General features: G+C 42.7%; 1 protein-coding gene across 1 annotated transcript in view; it reads right to left on the bottom strand.

The window, feature by feature from the left end:
• slc8a4b (solute carrier family 8 member 4b) overlaps window positions 1-21505 on the bottom strand; it is a 184288-nt gene that overhangs the window by 71796 nt on the left and 90987 nt on the right. Inside the window, exons 6-12 of the mRNA XM_084042666.1 lie at window positions 20984-21214; window positions 19974-20135; window positions 11892-12002; window positions 10859-11011; window positions 9085-9181; window positions 7320-7502; window positions 5714-5906 (exon numbers count right to left, since the gene is read on the bottom strand). Coding sequence (XP_083898792.1) covers window positions 5714-5906; window positions 7320-7502; window positions 9085-9181; window positions 10859-11011; window positions 11892-12002; window positions 19974-20135; window positions 20984-21214 — 1130 coding nt within the window. The remainder of the gene's footprint in view (window positions 1-5713; window positions 5907-7319; window positions 7503-9084; window positions 9182-10858; window positions 11012-11891; window positions 12003-19973; window positions 20136-20983; window positions 21215-21505) is intronic.

Below are 21505 nucleotides of genomic sequence, written 5' to 3'. Positions count from 1 at the left end.
ATACAATTTGAATCCTGCGCCATGTCGGTTGTCTGTAACGTTGTATGTAGCCAGTGTGACGTCATATGACATCACGGTCGTGACATCACGATGAAACACGCCAGTGTGACGTAATCTCAGGACAGCATGACATCACATCCTACCTATAAATAGGTAGGATGCACCAGTTCGACGGCTTCCATCCTCAACACAACCCACGCCGACGACCCTTTACACAAATAAACTGCTAACTTCATCTCCTGCGATTTCAACTATCTTTTCACATTGTACACCACTGCACACTCCCCACAGGTCTGCCATACCAGGTCTGAGTAATCACAAAGTGGGTTTTGCTCATTGGAGAGGTGATGCACGTCACCTCTTTCTGAAGTGGGTACTTTCAAAGCCTGCCGTGGATTTAGGAGAGCACAAAACTCTCTCTCACACTGTGAGGTGCCTGTAAGGTGGCACTGCAAAGTGAACGACGCGTCACGCTAGACGTTCGGGCCGCGTAGCGGCCCGAACGTTTACAATGGGACATTTTGAAACGCTAAAGATGTCAAGATGAGTTAGGTTGACACTTTTTTTCAGTAGAAAATTCGACAAAGTATCAAAGTACCTTTAACCCCATAAACCCTGGTGTCCTTATTTTGGGCATTTCATTACACAGTAAACATTTCACTCTTTTCCAAAATGTCCTGACCTCGTTTGCTCCTATCTTCTCTCCACTCTCTCTCTCTCTCTCTGTTCTTTCCTCTATCCATCCATCCATCCATCTCTGTCCATCTGACTTTTTGCCAAGGCAATTTAACTGGATCATAACCTTAACTCATAAGTCAGCATCTACACCTCTCTCCCTCTCTCTCTCTCTCTCTCTCTCTCTCTCTTCCTCCCTCCCCCTCCCCCTCTCTCTTTCTCCATCTCTTTCTCTTTTCACAGACTATTAAACAGCTCTGTATTAATCTATCATTCTCGTCCACTTCACTAGCTTGTAATATCCTCTCTCAATATTCCCTCCATATCTATCTCTCTCTCCCTCTCTCTCTCTTTCTAGGAAAAGAGTAAGGAATCAAAAGACAGAGGAGGGAGGGAATGATGGAGGGATGGGGGAGAGAGCGCGGAATAGGTGGATGAAAGAGAGAAAATTTTCGGTTTACGTCCGAAGGGCATTGGAGCTGAACTGACAAGAGGATGATAGAAGAGAGAGAGAGAGAGAGAGAGAGAGAGAGAGAGAGAGAGAGAGAGAGAGAGAGAGAGAGAGAGAAGAAGAAATAAAGAAAATAATTGAGAGAAGCAAGGGCATTGGAGGGGATGAAAGAAACAGAATACAGTTAGATCACTGACTCTGTAATAAAAAATTAACACATGCTGTGTCTATAAAAATCATACAATATCGTAAAGTGCATGGAACACAAGAGCTTCACTGCAGTGGAAGCATCAAGCTTGAAGAAGCTTTTTTTCTCCCCTCGCTAACCTTAAATCAAGTAGTTAATGCTGCTCAAACTTAGAGATTGCATTGCACTGTCAACCGAGGCCTTGTGTTAATAATAAACACACGAGCGCACGCACACACACACACACACACACACACACACACACACACACACACACACACACACACACACACACACACACACACACACACACACACACACACACACACACACACACACACACACACACACACACACACATTCTGCTAACAGAGAAATGTTTCACCCCCTATTCACACCTGGCAGTGAAATGCATCTTGGGTGATCACATGCAATCTGGTCGGCTAGCAATCCAAGTATTAAATGCACTAATGATGCGCCGGGGATCGATTGAATTTAATGTTAATTTAAATGCGGCCTGTAGATCGATTTCTAACTATTTTATATTATTCAGAACGTTTTTGGAAAATGTGTCAAATTATGTATTTGCCAGCAGCCACTTTGGATTTGAAAACTGCAACAATTTACACTATTTCCTGCTCTCTCTCCCCCATGTGCTACATACATCTGTTAACTTATAACACCTAGAAATTATTTATGGCTGTTTCTTTTTCAATTTCTTTGTACTAGGTGTGAGTTTGAAGCCATTCGGTCGGGTGGTTCTCCAGATACTGTATGTTAACTACAGACACACGCACACACAGAGATTTCGCACATAATTATATAGTAGGATGAAATAAAAAAAAACATATCCAGGACAGCCACAGCCTCTTCATGCTGCTGCCACGGCGAAGCAAGCGATACCTACTATGTACAGTATTAACAAAAGCCGTTCCACCAGACTATGGAGCAGCTTCTACCTGTCAACCACCAGGCTGCTGAACAAGCAATGAGCCCTTTTGTCATGTCACTCTTGACAACATGGGCTGTTACACGCAGGTAACAGAAACCTCCTATCTCCATATTCTAACTTTTTGTGTTTTTTTTCGTAAATTAACGCCTTACTTGATCATACTACAGCGCCACACTAAAGAATCAAAAGTAGCAGATCTGCAAGTTCGAAACGCGGAGCGAAGCGACACATTTTGAGCTTGTGGATCAGCTACTTTTGCTATTTTTTGATATTTGAATCCTGAAAAGTAACCCGACAAAGACGATATGCACATATGACCTTGAATAAACTCCAGCTGTGCTGGCTCAACTCTTTCTCTCTACAAAAGACGTACATGTCTGATATCTGTTGCTAAATGATATCTCTCACTTACACACAAAACGGTTATGCTATATATTTGCTGCTATATACACACACCTGAGAGAGAGTGTGTGTGTGTGTGTGTGTGTGTGTGTGTGTGTGTGTGTGTGCGTGCGTGCGTGCGTGCGTGCGTGCGTGCGTGCGTGCGTGCGTGCGTGCGTGCGTGCGTGTGTGCAAACAGAAGATCAGGTTGGAAATGATTCCAAGCACCAAAAGGCGTGAACAAAGCAATTGAACTTCTCTGAACATAGATAACATGACTGTGCTAAAAAGTCTATCAGTGAACAGAGAACAGAATGTACTTTCATATTGAAATAAAAGTGTATTTTTGTTTGTTAGTTTGTGGGGAACATCGAACACGTACCACTTTGTCCTCTGTTTGGTTGTCAGAGGACAACAAGCTCCATTCACACATAACATATCAACAAGTTTTAAATGGCAAGTTAAAATCACACCCAAGGTTATTATGAATCCCCCCCCCCATTTATACACACAGACTTGGTGAATCCATTACCGACAAACTATTGAAAATAGTGCTTTTTTTGGCCAAGTACTGCAAGGACTTTGTCAAACTGCCATGGATAATGGATACTGTGAATGAGTAACCTTGCGGCTGATGAACAATCACTTAAACCCCAACATCCGTATTGTGGCGAAAGCTTTTGCTGAAAATAGCAGATCGACAAGCTAACAACGCGATGCGTTGCGTCGCAATGTGAGCTTGTCGATCGGTTATTTTCAGCAAAAGCTTTCCCCACAATAACAGAAAACATATAGCTCCCTGAGGGACTCCGCTCAACCATGTGGGTGGTTAAGCAACAATTCTTTAGCTGGTTAAGAGCTGTAGTTCTGATCAAACGAAAATAGCCGATATACAAAAAGAGATTTGGTATAGAGGGTGAAAAAAGGAGGGGGCCAAGTACAGACCCCTGGGGGACGGCGTTCAACAAAGTAGGGTTTAAGTGGTTATCTTGCCATTTCCCAAAAAATATAACAATAAAAGTCTATACTGTATGTCATCCGAGAACAAAACTGCCGCCGGCTGTCCTGAAAGGAAATCCATTGCATTTGTCGACAAGCTATTGAAAAATAGTGCTTTTTATAAACAGCCAAAGGTGGGAATTAATTGAAATAGTCCAGCCATATCAGACTCCCAGCTACAGCTACCATAGATGCAACAACAGAACACACGGCTAAACACCATCGGCCATACTGTGACTCACTTGACTGCAGTTTTAAGATAATGATGAAAGCAAGTCTTTTCATGAAATTACGAGTGTGGACTTCAATATACTAAACTGTCAACAACAAAACAACAAGGAACACAAAATGCCACGCAAAGGGCATCTCAACGTCCCCCTTTCAAAAATATTGCTTATTTTTTAAATTTTCCGTAATTGCTGAACAACAAATTACTCCACAAACACAGTGAAGGACAAGGCATTTCCGTTGGAATAAAAAGCACTCAACGTAGCATCTTTCCAGCAGGTTGCACAACATACAGCACAGCACAGTAAGTACATGTAATTAATGTCTCGAAGTCATGTGGCGTCCAACACATTAGCATTGCCACTTATGCAGACAACAACGCTCGTATATCCAAAAACACCTCATACCGAACGAGAAGGGTGAAACGTTCGATACATTATCTCGCTGTGCAGGATACTTCAAGGGGACGATGTATCATTTTGGCTCCATTTAACATAATGGAGCCGGCATACAATAACAACATGCAATCTGCATGTGGCCAGGGCGTACCGTTATTGAGCGATGCCATCACACACTTTGCATTAACTCCAAGCATGTACTGTTTATCGTCGCTGTCAGTCAGAAACCTCTTATCTCCATATCCTAACTTTTGGTGTTTTTTCATAACGTAACGTCCTACTTGATCATACAGCGTCACACAAAAGTATAAAAAGCAGCAGATCCGTGAGCTCGAAACGTGGTGCGAAGCGACGCGTTTCGAGCTCGCAGATCTGCTACTTTTTATGTTTTTGAATTAGAATCCTGAAAAGTTTCGGACATGTGAGGTTTCCACCCGACGGAGACGATATGCGTTCTCATCACGTACTCTCCGCCTGCGTCGGATCTCATTCTTCACCCGCGCTATGCAAGTCAGGCGTGCAAGGTGGAGAAGGTTGGCAGGTCTGTCTATATTGTTAATGGACACAGGGGTTGCTGATGCTGTCTGCACTTAACACGACCATGCGGCCTGGATAGCATTCACAATGAGCGTCCGATTGGATTGCAACATACATTTGCTAATGCATCTGGATGCAGATGTAAAAGCTCACAACATGAGCTTGTATATCAGTTTTTTCCCTGTTGCATGATACCCAATACCCATGCAGCACAAATATGTATAACTCAGAAAAAACAGAAGAAGGGACAGTGTCGCTTTGGCAAAGAGTACGAATCCAAAAACAAAGTGCTCTTTGGTACAAGGGCGACAAAGTTAAATGGCTAAAAGGGGGGGGGGGGGGGGGCGGGGGATTTAATTGAATTGGCTACTGCATGGCAAGAACAAAACGTATTATGCATCTACGCTTTAAGGCACACAGCCTTCATCGGGGTGACTAAACCACTAACTGATTAAACAATTCTTGCCATGCAGTAGCCATTTTAATAAAGACTTTTCCACAAGAGTGCCTTGTTTTTTCCCCTTTTCTTTGCCAATTATAGGAATAGTTCACCCACAAAATGCTTTTTCTTCTATCAATTTGATGAATTGAAGTAAATAGGAGGCCAATCTTAACAAGCACAAAAATATATTTAAAACATTCGCTTATAAGCAGGACAGTAGTAGTCCCCACTGGATTACACTGAGAGTTGTTTTGGAGTTTATACTGTAAATTGTTTTGATATAGTTTTGCCTTGGCCTCCTATTGACTTCAATTAATCAAATATTGGAATATTGTATCAGGAATGTGACCAAAACAAAGTATAACTCAGGCTTTAATGCCCTCTGGTAGTTAACAGAGAGCTGTGGAGACACTGGACAGTCTAAAGCCACGTATTGATCCAGCTGTTGCTGTTGTTTACTCACATGGTCTCGTCGTTCTGGAACTCCAGCTTCCCGGCGACCAGCTCAAAATCCTCGCCGGCTCTGGCCGTGCCGTCCACGGTGCGGTAGGGCACGGCCACCAGGCCACGCGCCCCCGACGTCCTCTGAACCTTGACCTCCATCACTCCCACGCTCTCGCTCACCCGCTCACTGTCGGACTCGAAGGTAAAGATACCTAGAGAGAGAGGGAGGGGGAGATAGAGAGAGAGAGAGAGAGAGAGAGAGAGAGAGAGAGAGAGAGAGAGAGAGAGAGAGAGAGAGAGAGAGAGAGAGAGAGAGAGAGAGGAAGTAAGTAAGAAAGAAAGTATGAAAGAAATAAAGAGATATTCGGGCAGACAGACAGACAGACAGACAGACAGACAGACAGACAGACAGAGGGGGTGACAGAGGGGGTGACAGACAGACAGGCAGAGGGGGTGACAGACAGACAGACAGACAGACAGACAGACAGACAGACAGACAGACAGACAGACAGACAGACAGACAGACAGACAGACAGACAGACAGGTAGACAGACAGACAGACAGACAGACAGACAGACAGACAGACAGACAGACAGGTAGACAGACAGAGGGGGTGACAGATTAGGTTGATGAACACCCACGGTCACTCACTCACTCACTCACTGAATGTCAAGCTAAATATACCTTGAGAGGATGAGAGCGACAATTACAGTGTGTTACATTACTGTACCACCTACTCACTATAGATAAGTGACCACAGGCTGTAGGTAAACACTCACACTCCCTCGCTCAGGCTCCCTCTCTGTCTTAGGATGTCACCAAAGACGTGTACATGTATGTACTCTCATGTGGTGGTCTTTATACTACTAGTTACTTGTTGTTAACTAGTTGTACGACTAGTTGTACGAACTCTTGTTTTACTGTTGTACTGTTTTATTGGATCTTGTTTAGTCGATACACTTTTTGTATTAGCTCGTGCTCATTTGATTTTGCTATTTTGTCTCATCTGTTTAAGAAAGTAGGTAGCTGATATATAGCACTTTTACCTTAGCGCTAGGTATACTCTTGGTTGCTTGTTTTTGCAGGAAATGCACTTAAGACTTCTGGTGGTTAGTAGTTTCATCCCTACCTATGTTGAATGCACTTATTGTAAGTTGCTTTGGATAAAAGCGTCTGCTAAATGACTGTAATGTAATGTAATGTAATGTAATGGTCTTGAAGGAGAACTTCATTTTCAACCTACAGTATCTTCATATAACTGGTCCTTTCTAAAGTTCATTATAAGATGGCACAATTTCTATCTACTTTCTCTGTGTCTCAAACGAGGGCTGTGGACAGTTCAGAATCATGCCTACCATCATCGATAGGCAGGTTTGGTCATTTCAAATAAGATTATTTTTTTTGTAATACATTATGAACATTTTTCAGGAAGAGAAAGGCTGTAGTTTCTTTCTATTAGCTTGAAATCCCCATCGATGATGTCATTGGTAGGCAGGTTTCTGAACTGTCCATAGCCCACCAATGAGATGCAGAGTGAGTATGGACATGGTGTCATGCTCCACTCAAGCCCTGTTTCATTATTTGACAATTTTTCAAAAATGTCCCCATTGTCATTGTCCCATTACCTGCATGGTCATCGTCATAGATGGTCACGGTGGCGGTATGGGCGTCGCCCAGCACCGCTTTGGGGGCGGTGCTAGACTCCAGAGGGGGCTCAGGGTAGCCAACCACGCGCGGGTTACTGAGGTGGACGTAGAAATACTCGTCCTCCTCAAAGATGTCGTCGTCAATCACTCCAACCGTGATCTCTGGAGAGAGAGAGAGAGAGAGGAGGGTTTTTAGGTGTTGCGATGTGATTTTCTGCACTCTGTTCATAACTTTCCTTGAGTCCAACCATGCACAATGTTTTTGATGGGATCCATTAATTGCTCAATTTAATTCTTACACTTGTCCATTACGCTTACTAGATAGATTGAGAGTATTTTATTGGCATCAATTTAAAACCAAATAGTGCACCCTAAAAGCACCAACAGGGACCATATCATAAAAAAGCCAAAGCTTGTTTCCATTGTGGTCCATTTAAAACCATTAACACCCAAACAACAGACAAACCAAAAAAGAGAATCTAAACGGTTAACACAATTCTAACAAAGTGAACAGTAGATGGGAGGCCAGGGATGCAGACACGAGGAGACAACCACTCACAAGAAGGCCCTTTAAAGGCTCACAGAGTGAGCCGTCTACAACCATGGGGAAAGGCCAGCCGGGGAGAAACTTGAGCTATAGGTCCAATTGGTACTGTATGTAAGTGAAGCCATGATTTAACCCATTAAGATCATCATTTCTTTGGCTATTTAAAAATAGCAGATATACAAGCTCATAGCTCGGCTACGAGCTTGTAGATCTGCTATTTTTGAAAAATCGTGAAAATGTGTGCAAATCTTTGAATATATATTTTCTAAAGTGAACATGGAACAACTTATTTTGAGATGGGAGTCCGCAGCCAAACACATATCATTTTGGGGGTCCTTGACATGGAAAAGTTTGAGAACCACTGATATTATAGCGACATAAGTAAACAAAAGCAAAAATAAAACTGTTAGGATTTAGAAGATATTAGAATCCCCAGAAGCAAATATTTGAGTTAAAAAGGATTTTTCAAAAATAGCAGATCTACAAGTTCATAGCGCGGCACTCGGTGCCGCGCTATGAGCTTGTATATCTGTTATTTTTGAATAGCCAAAGGAATCTAAAAATGACACACAGATGCGTTCCCGGTCTTAATGGGTTAAGATCAACTTTCGAATAGAGTAGGGAATTCAAGGATTTAAGTTCTGCTGGCAGAGCATTCCACCGAGTGGTACAGTAGCTGCATAATAAAAAGCATCCTTGAGGGTTTTGAATTTGGGGGGCACGAGGCCAAAGGAATTCCCCCTAGTGGAGTACCTATAGGAATCCCCCCCCCCCCCCACTGTTGGCTGAGAAGTGGAATCTCAACTCACCATTTTGTGATTGACTTACTACAAGCAGAACATTCAAGCAAATCTTGACTACTGGGATTGGTAATTCAGATTGAGTTTTGAAATATCATATATTTGAGGAATATTTGGGAAGACTAAAGCTAAAAAAAAAACGTTTTAACCTTACCAATGGTAACGTTTAAACAGGGAGTAGTATGTTACTGTAGTAGTTAATTGCATTTAGCTATACTATAGGAGCTGTTACAAAAACAAAGGCGATAAAAATAGGGTTAGGGAAAAAATACCTTCAATTTAGCACCTCTTCCAGGCCTTGAAACAGATTAATAATCAAGCGTGAAGAGTGTTCACATGTTTAGTTCTTAATTATCAAATTACTTTCAAAATGAATTATTGTTCTGTTGTTGTTTACCTTTAAGGCTCTCGCCAGGCTTGAAGAGGAGAGTTCCCTCTGCAAACTCGTAGTCAGAGCCTGCGTTGGCAGTACCATCCTCTGTACGATAGTCCACCTGGCAGGGGCGCGCGCACACACACACACACACACACACACACACACACACACACACACACACACACACACACACACACACACACACACACACACACACACACACACACACACACACACACACACACACACACACACACACACACACACACATTTAGAAACTATAATAACAAAAACTCGAATAACATTAAAAAGGAATACTTCACTTTACTCGCAACCCAAAAAAAACACTTGAATAAACAACCCAAAAACATAGATAAAAAGTAACTTTCACTTTGACTTTCCAAGAGTTAAAACGGAGGCAACCAAATCTCTGAAAACCAGCCATGTTATGGATGAAAGTAAAGAAACAATGAGAATACAGGAAAAGAGACAGAGAGAGCCAGTGGGGGGGGGAAACAAAATAAAAAAGTGGAGAATAGTTTGCAGGGAGGACGGTGTGAGAGAACAAGAGAAGGGAACATTATTATAGAAGGCCCTCTGGTCAGAGAGAAACTTTGAAGATAGTACTGTACAACATGGCTGCTTCTCTCAGCTCCTTTCATCCCTGCCTACACAGTCAAATCCTCTGTGTAAAAAGTTACGTCTGTGTATTTTCCCCATTTCTCCTCCCTCGAGTGTCTATACAGTGAGATACCGCACAACCGGCATATGGGAGTAAGGGAATACAATGAAGTGATCTGACTGAGGCAGACAGATAATTGGGAATGTTTTGCAAAACAGTGTTCAGGCTTGTGATCATAGATTGAGATTCTGTATGCTTGACAAAATCAGATTCATTATGTAAATGTTCATGTTCAAATTGCTATTCCTCTCCTCTCCTCTCCTCTCCTCTCCTCTCCTCCCATTCCTTTGTTCTCTCTCCTGGCGTTTGACTACAAAGGGATGCTGTATGTAACGATTATCAAAGCCTGTTTTAGGAGAGTCTGGAAGAGTCTGAAAACGAGATGTGTAGAGAATAAATTGTACTTTGTAATTTGTACTTAAGTATTTTTGTAAAGCAAGGACGTTTGAATACTTCGTTTTTTTTTAAGCAAGCACTCCGGTACTTTTTGACAGAGCAGCTTTCACTTGTAGTGGAGTAACGTTTGACCAGGAGTATCTATACTTTGACTCAAGTACTGGGTTGAGTACTTGCTTGCCTAGAAGAGTTGATGACTTGACATGTGAGTGACAACCCAGACAATTGGGTGTCTCGGTGTGACATCTAGTCAGTGATGGAAGAAGAAGCATATTTAAGTAAAAGTACCAACACTGTACCACCATGTGGAAATACGCTGTTACAAGTAAAAGTCCTGCATTTCAAATCTAGCTTGAGTGAAATTACAAAGTGCTTTGTCCTTCCTGACACTCAGCCTGAATTTTCATTTGGTTTCACTCCATTATTCAGTCTGAAAGCCCTCTCAGTGCAGCCGTTTTCTGAGATGGGGGCATGGCCAAGGTGGGACTCTTTGGCGATTGGTTCATACTGGATTATCCCGATCCCGATTGGGTCGGGTAGATTTGCAAACGAGAAAACTCTGCCTTCTACAGCGTCACCAGACCCTGTGTGTGTGTGTGTGTGTGTGTGTGTGTGTGTGTGTGTGTGTGTGTGTGTGTGTGTGTGTGTGTGTGTGTGTGTGTGTGTGTGTATATGTGTGTCTGTGTGTGTGAGATGTTTCGGTGTCCACACACTGACCTTGACAGTGACGCCGGCGTCTCCTCCACGGCGGGACACGGTCAGTTTGAGGGAGCCGCAGTTCTCAAAGCACTGGTAGAGAGCAGGCTCAAACTCCATCCTGATGGTGTACGGGTCGTACTCCTGGGCCTGGGTCTCATGACTGCTCACCACCTGGAGACAGACGCATGCACACGCACACACACGCACACACACACACACACACACACACACACACACACACACACACACACACACACACACACACACACACACACACACACACACACACACACACACACACACACACACACACACACACACACACACACACACACACACACACACACACACACAACGTACAAGTTGGGTTGTAAGCAAAGCACAATTAATTAAAAACTTAAACCCTACATAGTTCGTTGACCGGAGTCCGCCAGGGGTCTATTACTAAGCACCCAACTCCTCCCGCCCCCCCTCTAGTCTACACCAAATCTCTGTATTGAAAATAGCCGATCTATAAGCTCACAATGTGCCATGTTTGTAGATCGTTTTTCACACATTATTGGCCCTAGAATAGGGATGCTAGTGTTCGTGCGGTAAATTCAACTCTGCAAAACAGAAAGGTGAAGTATAATATAAATTGAGACAATTATGAGGACAAATTTTCATGGTCCTCAAGAGAGAAATGGTTGTTTTATGGTTATAGGGTGATTTGTAGAGTCAGGAAAAGATGTGTTAGGATTAGACCTTTAAAGGTTAGGTTTAGACATTATAGAGTTAGAGTTATGCCTGATTTACACTTGGTTGCATGCCAGTGTCGTACACTGGAACTATCCAATGTATAAACTCACAACGCGTCACACTGCATCGTGAGCTTGCAGATCGGCTAGTTTCAGCTTTAAGGTTACGGTTAAAAATGACCCCAACAAAAATGTTAATAGCATAAAACCGTGAAATAAAATCACCTTCCTAACATGTTGAAGTCCTCACAAGTATACAGTACTATCACAAACGTGTGTGTGCATGTATGCCTGTATGTGTTACAGTCCTGTACCTTTCGGGCCTGGTCCGCAGCGTGCTTCTTTAGAATGTTCCCTGCTCCGATCATCATCCTTGTTGCCTGGATCCGGTAGAATGCTCTGGTCTTCGGCTGTTGCACGAGCGTCTGGGCAAAACAACCATATACACAGATTCATATAAATGACCCATCCACAACATGCAACATGTCAGAGAGACAATAGACAGATCAATAAATGACGATCATCGAGTCAATTTTCGTCGCTGTCAGGAAGAAACCTTATGTTTTGACCGGTGGTCCGTGGGGGCGTTCCAGGGGGTCCACAGCAAAATGCGTTAATATAGCATCAGAATAATTTGAACCACTTTAACCTTTTATACTTTGGCTATTCAAAAATAGCAGATAAACAAGCTCATAGCGCGGCACCGAGTGCCGTGCTATGAGCTTGTACACTGTAGATCTGCTATTTTTGAAGAATCGTGAACATTTGTGCAAATCTTTGAATATATATATTTTGAGGCAGCCAATTAAATCAATCAATCAATCAAAGTTTATTTATATAGCGTGTTTCGTACATCAAGTGCAGTTCAATGTGCTTCACAGAATAGGTTTAAAAATAAAATTCAGATACAGTAAAGTCCAGTGGTTCTCAACCTGTGGGCCGGGGGGCCTCTGGTGGGCCGTGGGGATATTGCAAGTGGGCCCCCCAAATAAATTGGCAAAGCACTTAGATTTGAATGATAAAATAACATCAATATTAAAAATATATAAATGTCATGGTATTTTGTTCTTTAAAGAGTCTATCGGGTAGGAACTACAAATTATTGGCTTAGGAATGTGACAAAAACAAAGAAAATCAACATGAATTCAAGGCTTCACGGCGTGCGTAATTGATAGAAATCAAGTTATTTTTTGGGCGAACTACTCCTTTAAAACCTTGAAAAGTTGTGATACTGCTGTTGGTTTCATTGATCGGAACACAATCCATTGATTCACCATCACAATAAACATGCTCTGAAAATGCACGCCCCCCCCTACATCTGACCACTTAACAGTTAAGCGGTCAGATGGGTGGGCCGCCAACGCTTTATAGAGATTTTCAAGCGGGCCCTGATCCAGAAAAAGTTGAGAACCACTGCAGCAGTCAGACATGATGTCTCACAGTACAGCGAGACAGCTCTCCCTTGCTGTTTCTAGATTATGCTGATGACTGATGGCTTTCTGCTTCGAGGGACAAGACACTTTCCATAGGAATACTAATGCTAAGTCATTGCTTAAACCTTGTATCTCCGTATTTCTGCTTTTTTTTAATGTTATCATGTTTGAAAAATCATGAAAATGTTTGTCATTTTTCACTTATAATGACCCTGCCAAAATAGGGACACCATGTTGAAACTGGACTGGTTCAGTGTGTCTGTGGGTTTTATAAATATTTAACACATTGAGAAGTATTAAAGGGATAGTTAAGGGATAGATATTATTTTTTTTAGTTTTTGTTGCATTCCTAAGCCAATAATTTGATGACAGGCAGCGGTTCCGGTAGGAGACACAAAGAGTCTCCTACCGGTCTGCTGGTCATCAAATGGACGTAATATTTAACACAATACGGGCCCTGATCCAGAAAAAGTTGAGAACCACTGCAGTATAGTCAGACATGATGGACATGATCACAGGACAGCGTGGTTAGACAGCTCTCCTTGCTGTTTCTAGGAGATATGCTGATGACTGATGGCTTTCTGCTTCGAGGGACAAGACATTTCCATAGGAATATTAATGCTAAAAAAGGGCTTAAACCTTGTATCTCCATATTTCAGCTCCAAAAAAGTGTAAAAGTGAAAATGTTGGCCATGACATGGCCAAAATAGGGAGGGACACCAAGTTGAAAGTGGTTAAATCTGTCTGTGGATTTGATAAATATTCAACCAATGAAAAGTATAACAATAAAATGGTGTCTAAATAATAACTACATTTGATCCATTGGAACACCGCTTATTTCTTCCATTTCCTGAAAAGTTAACTATATTGGACTTACAAAACTTTTTTTGTTTGCTTGAATACTTAATTGACATTTTTAAAGGGCACAGGCAGTACAATAGGTTAAAAAAAAGTACAAAAAAACAACTACAGAACAATACAGAAAATGTATATATAAAGTTTAAACTCATGATAAATTGTCTACAAAGTATATCAGATAATATGGTTTACCACACAAAGTAAATGATAACACAAAATAAACAATTTCTGCCCTCGACGCATTCCCAAGGCAAACAACAACTTAATTAAATGACAATAAAAGATTACAACCAAAACTGGTGTGTGTGTGTGTGTGCACCCCGAGGCATGCTGGGTAGTCCCTCCTCCTGTCTAAAGCACAGCCCTGGGGGAGGGACACTACACTACAATATGTTCCTCTAACTTTTGTTGTTCTAAACTGGCTGCGCGTGGCTCACATATCACTGTGACAGCTGGAAGAACATAAGGCGATGCATCCAGCCATGTTTGTTCTTGATCGGCGTTTATATAACACCCTTGTTTCCAGAGCTCACGCTACATTCACACACGCACACACCCTCGCACAGACGGCGGAGGCGGGCGGCCATGCGTGCGACAAGGCTGCCAAACTGCTCGTTCAGTGGCTTGGTCAAGGACTATATCCTAACCTTTTCTGGATCAGGGCCCACTTGAAAAAGCCTGACAACGAATGTCATTTAGATCAGTGGTTCTCAAACTTGTTCATGTGTCAAGAATCCCCAAAATGTTTTTGGCTGCGGACCGGGCCCCCATCTCAAGAAAAAATTGTGCCAGGGACCTATAGAAGCAAAGATTTGAGTTAAAAATGTGCTCTTAAATTTGTATTTATTTTAATTCAAAGATAAAATAGCAGATCTACAAGCTCATAGCACGGCACAAAGTGACGAGCTATGAGCATGTAGATCTGCTATTTTTGAATAGCCAAAGTATAAAATATGGTTAAAGTGTTAAAATGATTGTGACGCTGTATTAATATATATCAATATACTCTGGGCTTTGAGTTGAAAACCCTGATAATGTCGACGCAAAAATGTCAAGTTGTTCAGGCGTCCAGTCAACATAGACGATCTCAGCCAAGTCTGGATTCTGCCAATATTAGACTTACATATTTGGAAAATAAGTCCAGTACTTCAATTAGTGTGGGGAATTTCTCTTGATCCATTTTTCGTTTGATGTCCTTGATGAAACAAGTGTGTTCAGCATCAGCGATTACAATCCCATACAGAGCCTCTACTGGCACCGTTGCTGGTGTAGATTTAGTAGCTGGCGGCTTGCCGTCAAAAAAAGTTTGCTCTAGAGTCTGGACAAACATTCTTTTTTTTTTTTCGGCGGCAGCATTATGGGTGCGTTTGCTACGGTTTCAAGTATCGAGAATCAAAAGTAGTCATTGTGCAGAATGTTCCATTTCACAAGTACTTGAGTACAGTATTGAGTAAATGTACTTAGTTACTTTACTTTGAGTGTCATGCCGCGGCTTAGTGCAAAGCAGGTAGGTGAGTGTCGGAGACAGACACCTAATCACAGACGGAGAATCTGCCGGTGACAGGGTGCAGTGAATAGATATGTGAGTGTATTACGTCTGTCTGTCGGCCTGAGTTGATCAAAGAAGACATAGCAAATACACACACAGCTGCCTGGCTGACAACTTGATCTGAAATTTAAGGTCGGTAAAGCTGGGAAGGCCCAGGTACATTCCGGTAAGGCCTGACCCTATCCCGGCCTAGCGTAGATCCGCCCCTGCAGCTATTATGACTCTCAGAAGTTTCATAAGAGAGTGAAGATAATTGGATGTTCAAATAACATAGTGGGCGACAGAATAGCTTCTCTAGCTGCGTCCTCCCTTTGCTCCTGACGTACTTTATATTCATATTTCAGAATTGTTCAAGCCGTCATCAAACAGTATAGTGAGACAGTCATCACTTCATATTTATATTTGAGGATTGTTCAAACAGTCAAACAGTAGGGGTGTTTCAGTATATCAGCAATATCAATGCATTGATGCATTGAAATTTAGAACATAAACAAATCTGTTACAAAAATCAGAAATCAAAAAGTTTCAAATATAGTGAAAATAGCCAATCTAAAAGCTCTCTCAGAGCTTGTAGATCTCCCTTTTTGAAATAGGGCTTAAGTTATGAACTTAATTCATAATACATTTTTGTAAGTTTGCGTCCCAATACTCCCTCCCTAGACATGAAGTGGAGTCAAAAGTTCAATATTTATATCTAAAATGCAGCGGAGTGAAACTCATGAGCTTGCAAAAAAAAAAAAACTGTACTTGTCCACCACTGTGTTAGAGTGAATATTAGTTAAGTCTTTCATCTCCCTTATCTTTAAACCATTAAAACCGGGAAAGCATCTGTGTCATTTTAGATTTTAGCGTTGGCTATTAAAAAACTGTAGATATACAAGTGCCGCGCTGCGAGCTTGTACATCTGCTATTTTTTAACTTTAAAAAAAAAGTGTGAGTGTGAGAAGTGTGAGAACTACTGATTTAGAAGGCATTCGTAGCGTCGGCCTCAGGTCTTAAAGGGTTGACAGGCATCAGGGATAACACACAGTAGTATGTGGTCTACATATGTGCGAGGTCAGCAGGGGTCAAGGCGAGAGTAATCGAACAGAACAGACCGTTCCAAACTCATTATCATTTCTCAATCTACTGATCTCTGTACTGTTGGCTGAAGAAACGGCCAATTCCTCTGACCTGTGCGCACGGCCAGCGCAGAGCATTAAAAATGAATTACTTTAAAAATTAACTCACCGAGCAGGCTGACTACAAATTCGTCTTCAAAGCTTAATTTAACAAGGCGAGTCGCCCAGGGACACAGCACTCTTAAGGGGTGCATGGGTGCCTCGGCCAAGTTAATGCATGGAGCCACAAAGTGGCTGCAATGTTCCTGGGACCTTTGCCACGTGTAATCACTCATCTCTGCCCTCCTTTTCCCACACTCTTCCCCTGTCCTACACACATCATCTCACCACGGAACACAGTTTTATTTACAGTGACAGCAAGAATTGTGGCAGGGACCTTGCCGCAAGGGGTGTAGCGGCTTGCACACGCACGCGCACGCACAAACACTGTTCAAGGGTCTGATCACTTCAGTGTCTAACACTTCAAATGGCCAGTGACCATTGTTATGATCAGAGCAATAGAGGACTAGATACAACCCCCAGACGCACTTCGACACTTTCAATTTCAAAATGATTATAGAATATTTATGTATAAATTAATAGCAGATCTACAAGCTCACAATGCGTTGCACCGTGACCCTTCAATTAACTGGAACAAACCCATCAAAATATTGAAATATGGAGATACAAGGTTTTTGCGTGACTGCGTTGTCTATGCTCATTTGGCACTGTTTGTTTGGTCTTGTGCTAGATGTACAGTACTGTAGGCATCAGCTGCGTATGAATTATGTATGGCCTGGTTCAAAGTGTCTGCCAAGTACTGGATCATCATCAACTGTCATCGCCAACACTGGAGTGCCTCAGGGCTGTGTCCCCAGTCCCCTTTCCTTTACAACCACGGCACAAATTGACTGTGCCAGCCCCGCACCCATCACCACATACTTCAAATAAACTGATGACTACTGCCATTCTCTGACTTCTCAATGACAATAAAGCGCCGTTCGAACAGAGCACAATAACCGTAACGATAACTATAAATACGTAGTTTTAAAAATGATTCTAACCGAAGTGGATGGCAGAGTCCACAGCACAACTATAACGACTATAGCCATAGTCGTAAACGATATCGTTTGGATCACTTTCAGAGCGATTTTATGAACGAGAGAAATGTTGACCGCCATTCAAAATCCATCAGAAGGACATCTGGGAATGCAGTGGGTCTCACTCACCCTCGGAAAGTTTAGTTTTGGACAGATAGAGATGAGGAACGCCAGCTGGTAACATCCTGACCTATTGCATGGGTCTTTCAGCACCTCGGAGAGCTCTCTCTCCCCCTATCCGTACAGGGCTCTCACCAGTGTTGATTTTGACAGGAATTTTTTATTTAGTTTTAGTCATAGTCTTTTGAATACAATTCTGTTTAGTTTTAGTCATATTGTAGTCGTCTGAAATGTTTTAGTTTTAGTCTAGCTTTAGTGGACTAAATATCATAAGATTTTCGTAGACTAAATCTAAAGTTGATTCAGTCGACTAAAAGGTATTTTGCCGGTGCCTTGATGGCGTCTAAATGCCTGATTTTACACTTGGTTGCATGCTGAAAATAGCCAATCTACAAACTTGTAGATCTGCTATTTTCAGACACTCGAGCTCAAACAAGCATAAACTTACTTGTCTTAGTTCTACTGGATCTCTTCTCCACTAGTCCCTCCCTAACATTTTAGTCTAGTTTTTATTTGTTGACAAAATTGTCAGCCGTACAGGGCTCTCACACAGCTGGACTGCACAGCGCCTTTGTGCCACTGTTTATAGAATGGATGCTTCATCAGTGTGGATGCTCACATACTTATCGTTATAGTTATAGTCATGGTGCTTGGTGTGAATGGCCCTTAACCCATTAAGACCTGGGGGCGATTCTACAAATGTCCTCTGAATCCTAACAGTTTTCTGAAAAAGACATGTTGCTATACAGTATATCGTTGCTGTCGGACAGAAACCTCTTAACTCCATATTTTTGCTTTTTGTGTTTTTTCGTAAATTAAATGCCCTACTACTTGATCATACTACAGTGTCACACAAAAGTATTAAAAAAATAGCAGATCTGCAAGCTCGAAACACGGCGCAAAGCAACGTGTTTCGAGTTGTAGATCTGCTATTTTTGATACTTTTGAATTTGAATCTCGAAACTTAACAGTTTTGGACATATCCAAAAGCTCCATCCAAGGAAAGACAGTAGAACAGATCGACATTTTCAAATGTCTTGGACTCACTATAGACAATTAAACGCTTTGATCAACACAATTAATTCTCTCCATGAACAATCCCAGCTAAGACTCCATGATAAGGGGGCTACATGCTTCAAATCCATCAGAACGTTTTTCTGATGGCTGGTCCCTTCAAACACCCCTTTAGCAGGTGTTTTCTCCACTCTGCTATTGCAGCAACAGTCGGACAATGTAGTGCACTGGGATGTACAGTGCAGGTGTATTCATGGAGACGTGATGAATTGTCTTTATTATCTGTATAATGCTGTGTTTATATATCTGTAAGCTTCTGTGTTGCACTGGCTGTGAAAAGCAAATCTCCCTCTGGGAATCTAAAGTATTAAGCTGTGTGTGTGTGTGTGTGTGTGTGTGTGTGTGTGTGTGTGTGTGTGTGTGTGTGTGTGTGTGTGTGTGTGTGTGTGTGTGTGTGTGTGTGTGTGTGTGTGTGTGTGTGTGTGTGTGTGTGTGTGTGTGTGTGTGTGTTTCTCTGCAGCCTTCCAATGCTTAATTCATGCTCTGTCATGAGATAAGATATGATCAGATCAAATAGATCTACTGTAATAGACCGCTGCCGGTCTAGTTGATAAACAAAGTCAAAACAAAATGAAAACAAAAACTAATGAAATATTCAAAGGTATAATAACCTTCACAGTACGTGATTCTGCAATTATTGATGGTGTTGTGTTGAATTATGAATTATAACTCCCCTGCCAGTGAGGAGCCCACACCAGGAGAATTCAGAGCCTTCGCCCCACTCCTCCCGCACCCAACACTCCCTGCTGACAGGTGCCGCCCCTAGCCCGTAAGATTATGTGTATAGTGACAGATATCACCCTCCCCACCTGGCTTCCCTCCCCAAACACGGGCCAATTGTGTTCAATTGTGGTTGGTGGATTCGAACACCCAGACTCCGCGGTGGTGGGCAGCTACTTTACCACTGCGCCGTGCACTCGAGCGCCATCTTATCTTATCTCAGTGGTTCTCCCCAAAATAATCATATTTGAACTGGGGACCCCCTAATAGCCCCTACCCTGACAAGCACTTGGAATTGCAGGAGTTGAGGCATTACATTTAGTTTGACTCCACAGATAAATATTGTGAAAATAGACGATCTACAAGCCCCCCAAAATCATGTGGGGACCCCCCTCGAGGACCCGAGCCACGGGTTGAGAACCACAGTCTTATCCAATCTTACCTGGTAGTTGGCCATCTCGATGAGCTGCTCCATGTCTTTATCGGGGTGTCTCTGCTTGAGCTCCTTCAGGTTGCGCGCCATGTCCCTCCTGGCCTCGTCCTCCTCATCCTTAGCTCCGCCCTCCTCCGTCATCCCCCCGTCCACGTGACAGTTCAGCCCCACCTGCGGTGACCAAGTACATTTACTTGAGTACTGGACCTGTACTTGAGTATTTGTATTTTTGGAGATACTTTCACTGCACTACATTTCAAAGGCAAATGTTGTACCTTTGACTCCACTACATTTCTAGAAAGTGGACATGATTAATGAACCACTTAAGCCCCACTTTAAAAAGAAAATGTACTTCAGAATTTGCACTTTTGAATTTGTCTGTACTTTTAAAAGCATGCAATTTTAGCATTTAAAAAAAAAAGTACTTCAACTCAAAGTCCAATTTTGACTGAGTAGCTTGCACTCATAGCGGCCAGCACAAGCAGACTGAAAGACAGTTTCCTCCCACAGGCTATTACGCCGTTTTTCCATTACAGCTTATAGACCAGTCCAGTCCCGCATAAACCAGACCAGCACCGCACCGCTTCAAAATATCTTGTGTTTCCATTTGCACAAAAGTCCCCCTCGCAGTACCCCCTCCCCTTCGGTTTCTCGTGCTTTAGCCACGCCCACGAAATTGTCGTGAGTCGTGAGGTCATATCCAAGCGTCAGAGGACTGCAAAATGAGTCTATGCGTTGAACTTCTGTGGTGTTACTTTGCATTGTATGCTGATCTTAGTCTTTTTACTGTTTTTAATTTATTTATTTAAGCTTAGTATTGATATTTATAAACTGTTTTATTTCTGTGTTTTTGGAGCACCTCCCCAACATAAGTTTTTAACTGTGTGTACTTGTACATCCTTGTTACAATAAATCTCTTGATCTTGAATCTTGGAGTAAACATTCGACCGGGATCGTATTCACACTTTGACTCTTTGAGTTCTGTGGAGTCGAGTACTTTTGTCCACCAGTTTGCCCACCTGTCCGTCCAGCTCCAGGATATCCATCTTGGTGAAGCCCCCGCCCAGGCCGCCCCGCCCGTCCAGGCCCCCCGGCGTGTCCGTGCCCTCCGTCTCGATGATGATGCCGCGGTGCTTGTCGGCGCGGTAGCGCTTGCGCACGTACTTGTAGAAGAGCAGGCGGCGGTCGGCCACCCACGCCTGCACCACGCACAGCGGGAAGAACAGGAAGGTCAACACCGCCTCCCACACCTGAGGGAGAGAGAGAGAGAGGGGGGGGGGGTTATTCATTGATTGAGTGAATATTTGTATTGGCAGTGCAACACATTGAAACAACGACCAATGTGGAATAAAAAACACACAAAAGACAAAGGCTTGTTTCCATTGTGGTCCACTAAAACACTAAACACTCAAAAAGCAATGCATCAAAGGAAGAGAGAGAGAGAGAGAGAGAGAGAGAGAGAGAGAGAGAGAGAGAGAGAGAGAGAGAGAGAGAGAAAGAGCGAGAGAGAGAGAGAGAGAGACAGAGAGAGAGAGACTGAG

The sequence above is a fragment of the Gymnoscopelus microlampas genome (assembly GCF_963454915.1).
Source record: "Gymnoscopelus microlampas genome assembly, chromosome: 19".
Lineage (NCBI taxonomy): Eukaryota > Metazoa > Chordata > Actinopteri > Myctophiformes > Myctophidae > Gymnoscopelus > Gymnoscopelus microlampas.
Note: the sequence above shows the minus strand (reverse complement) of the source record. Positions and strands in the feature narration are given on the sequence as shown.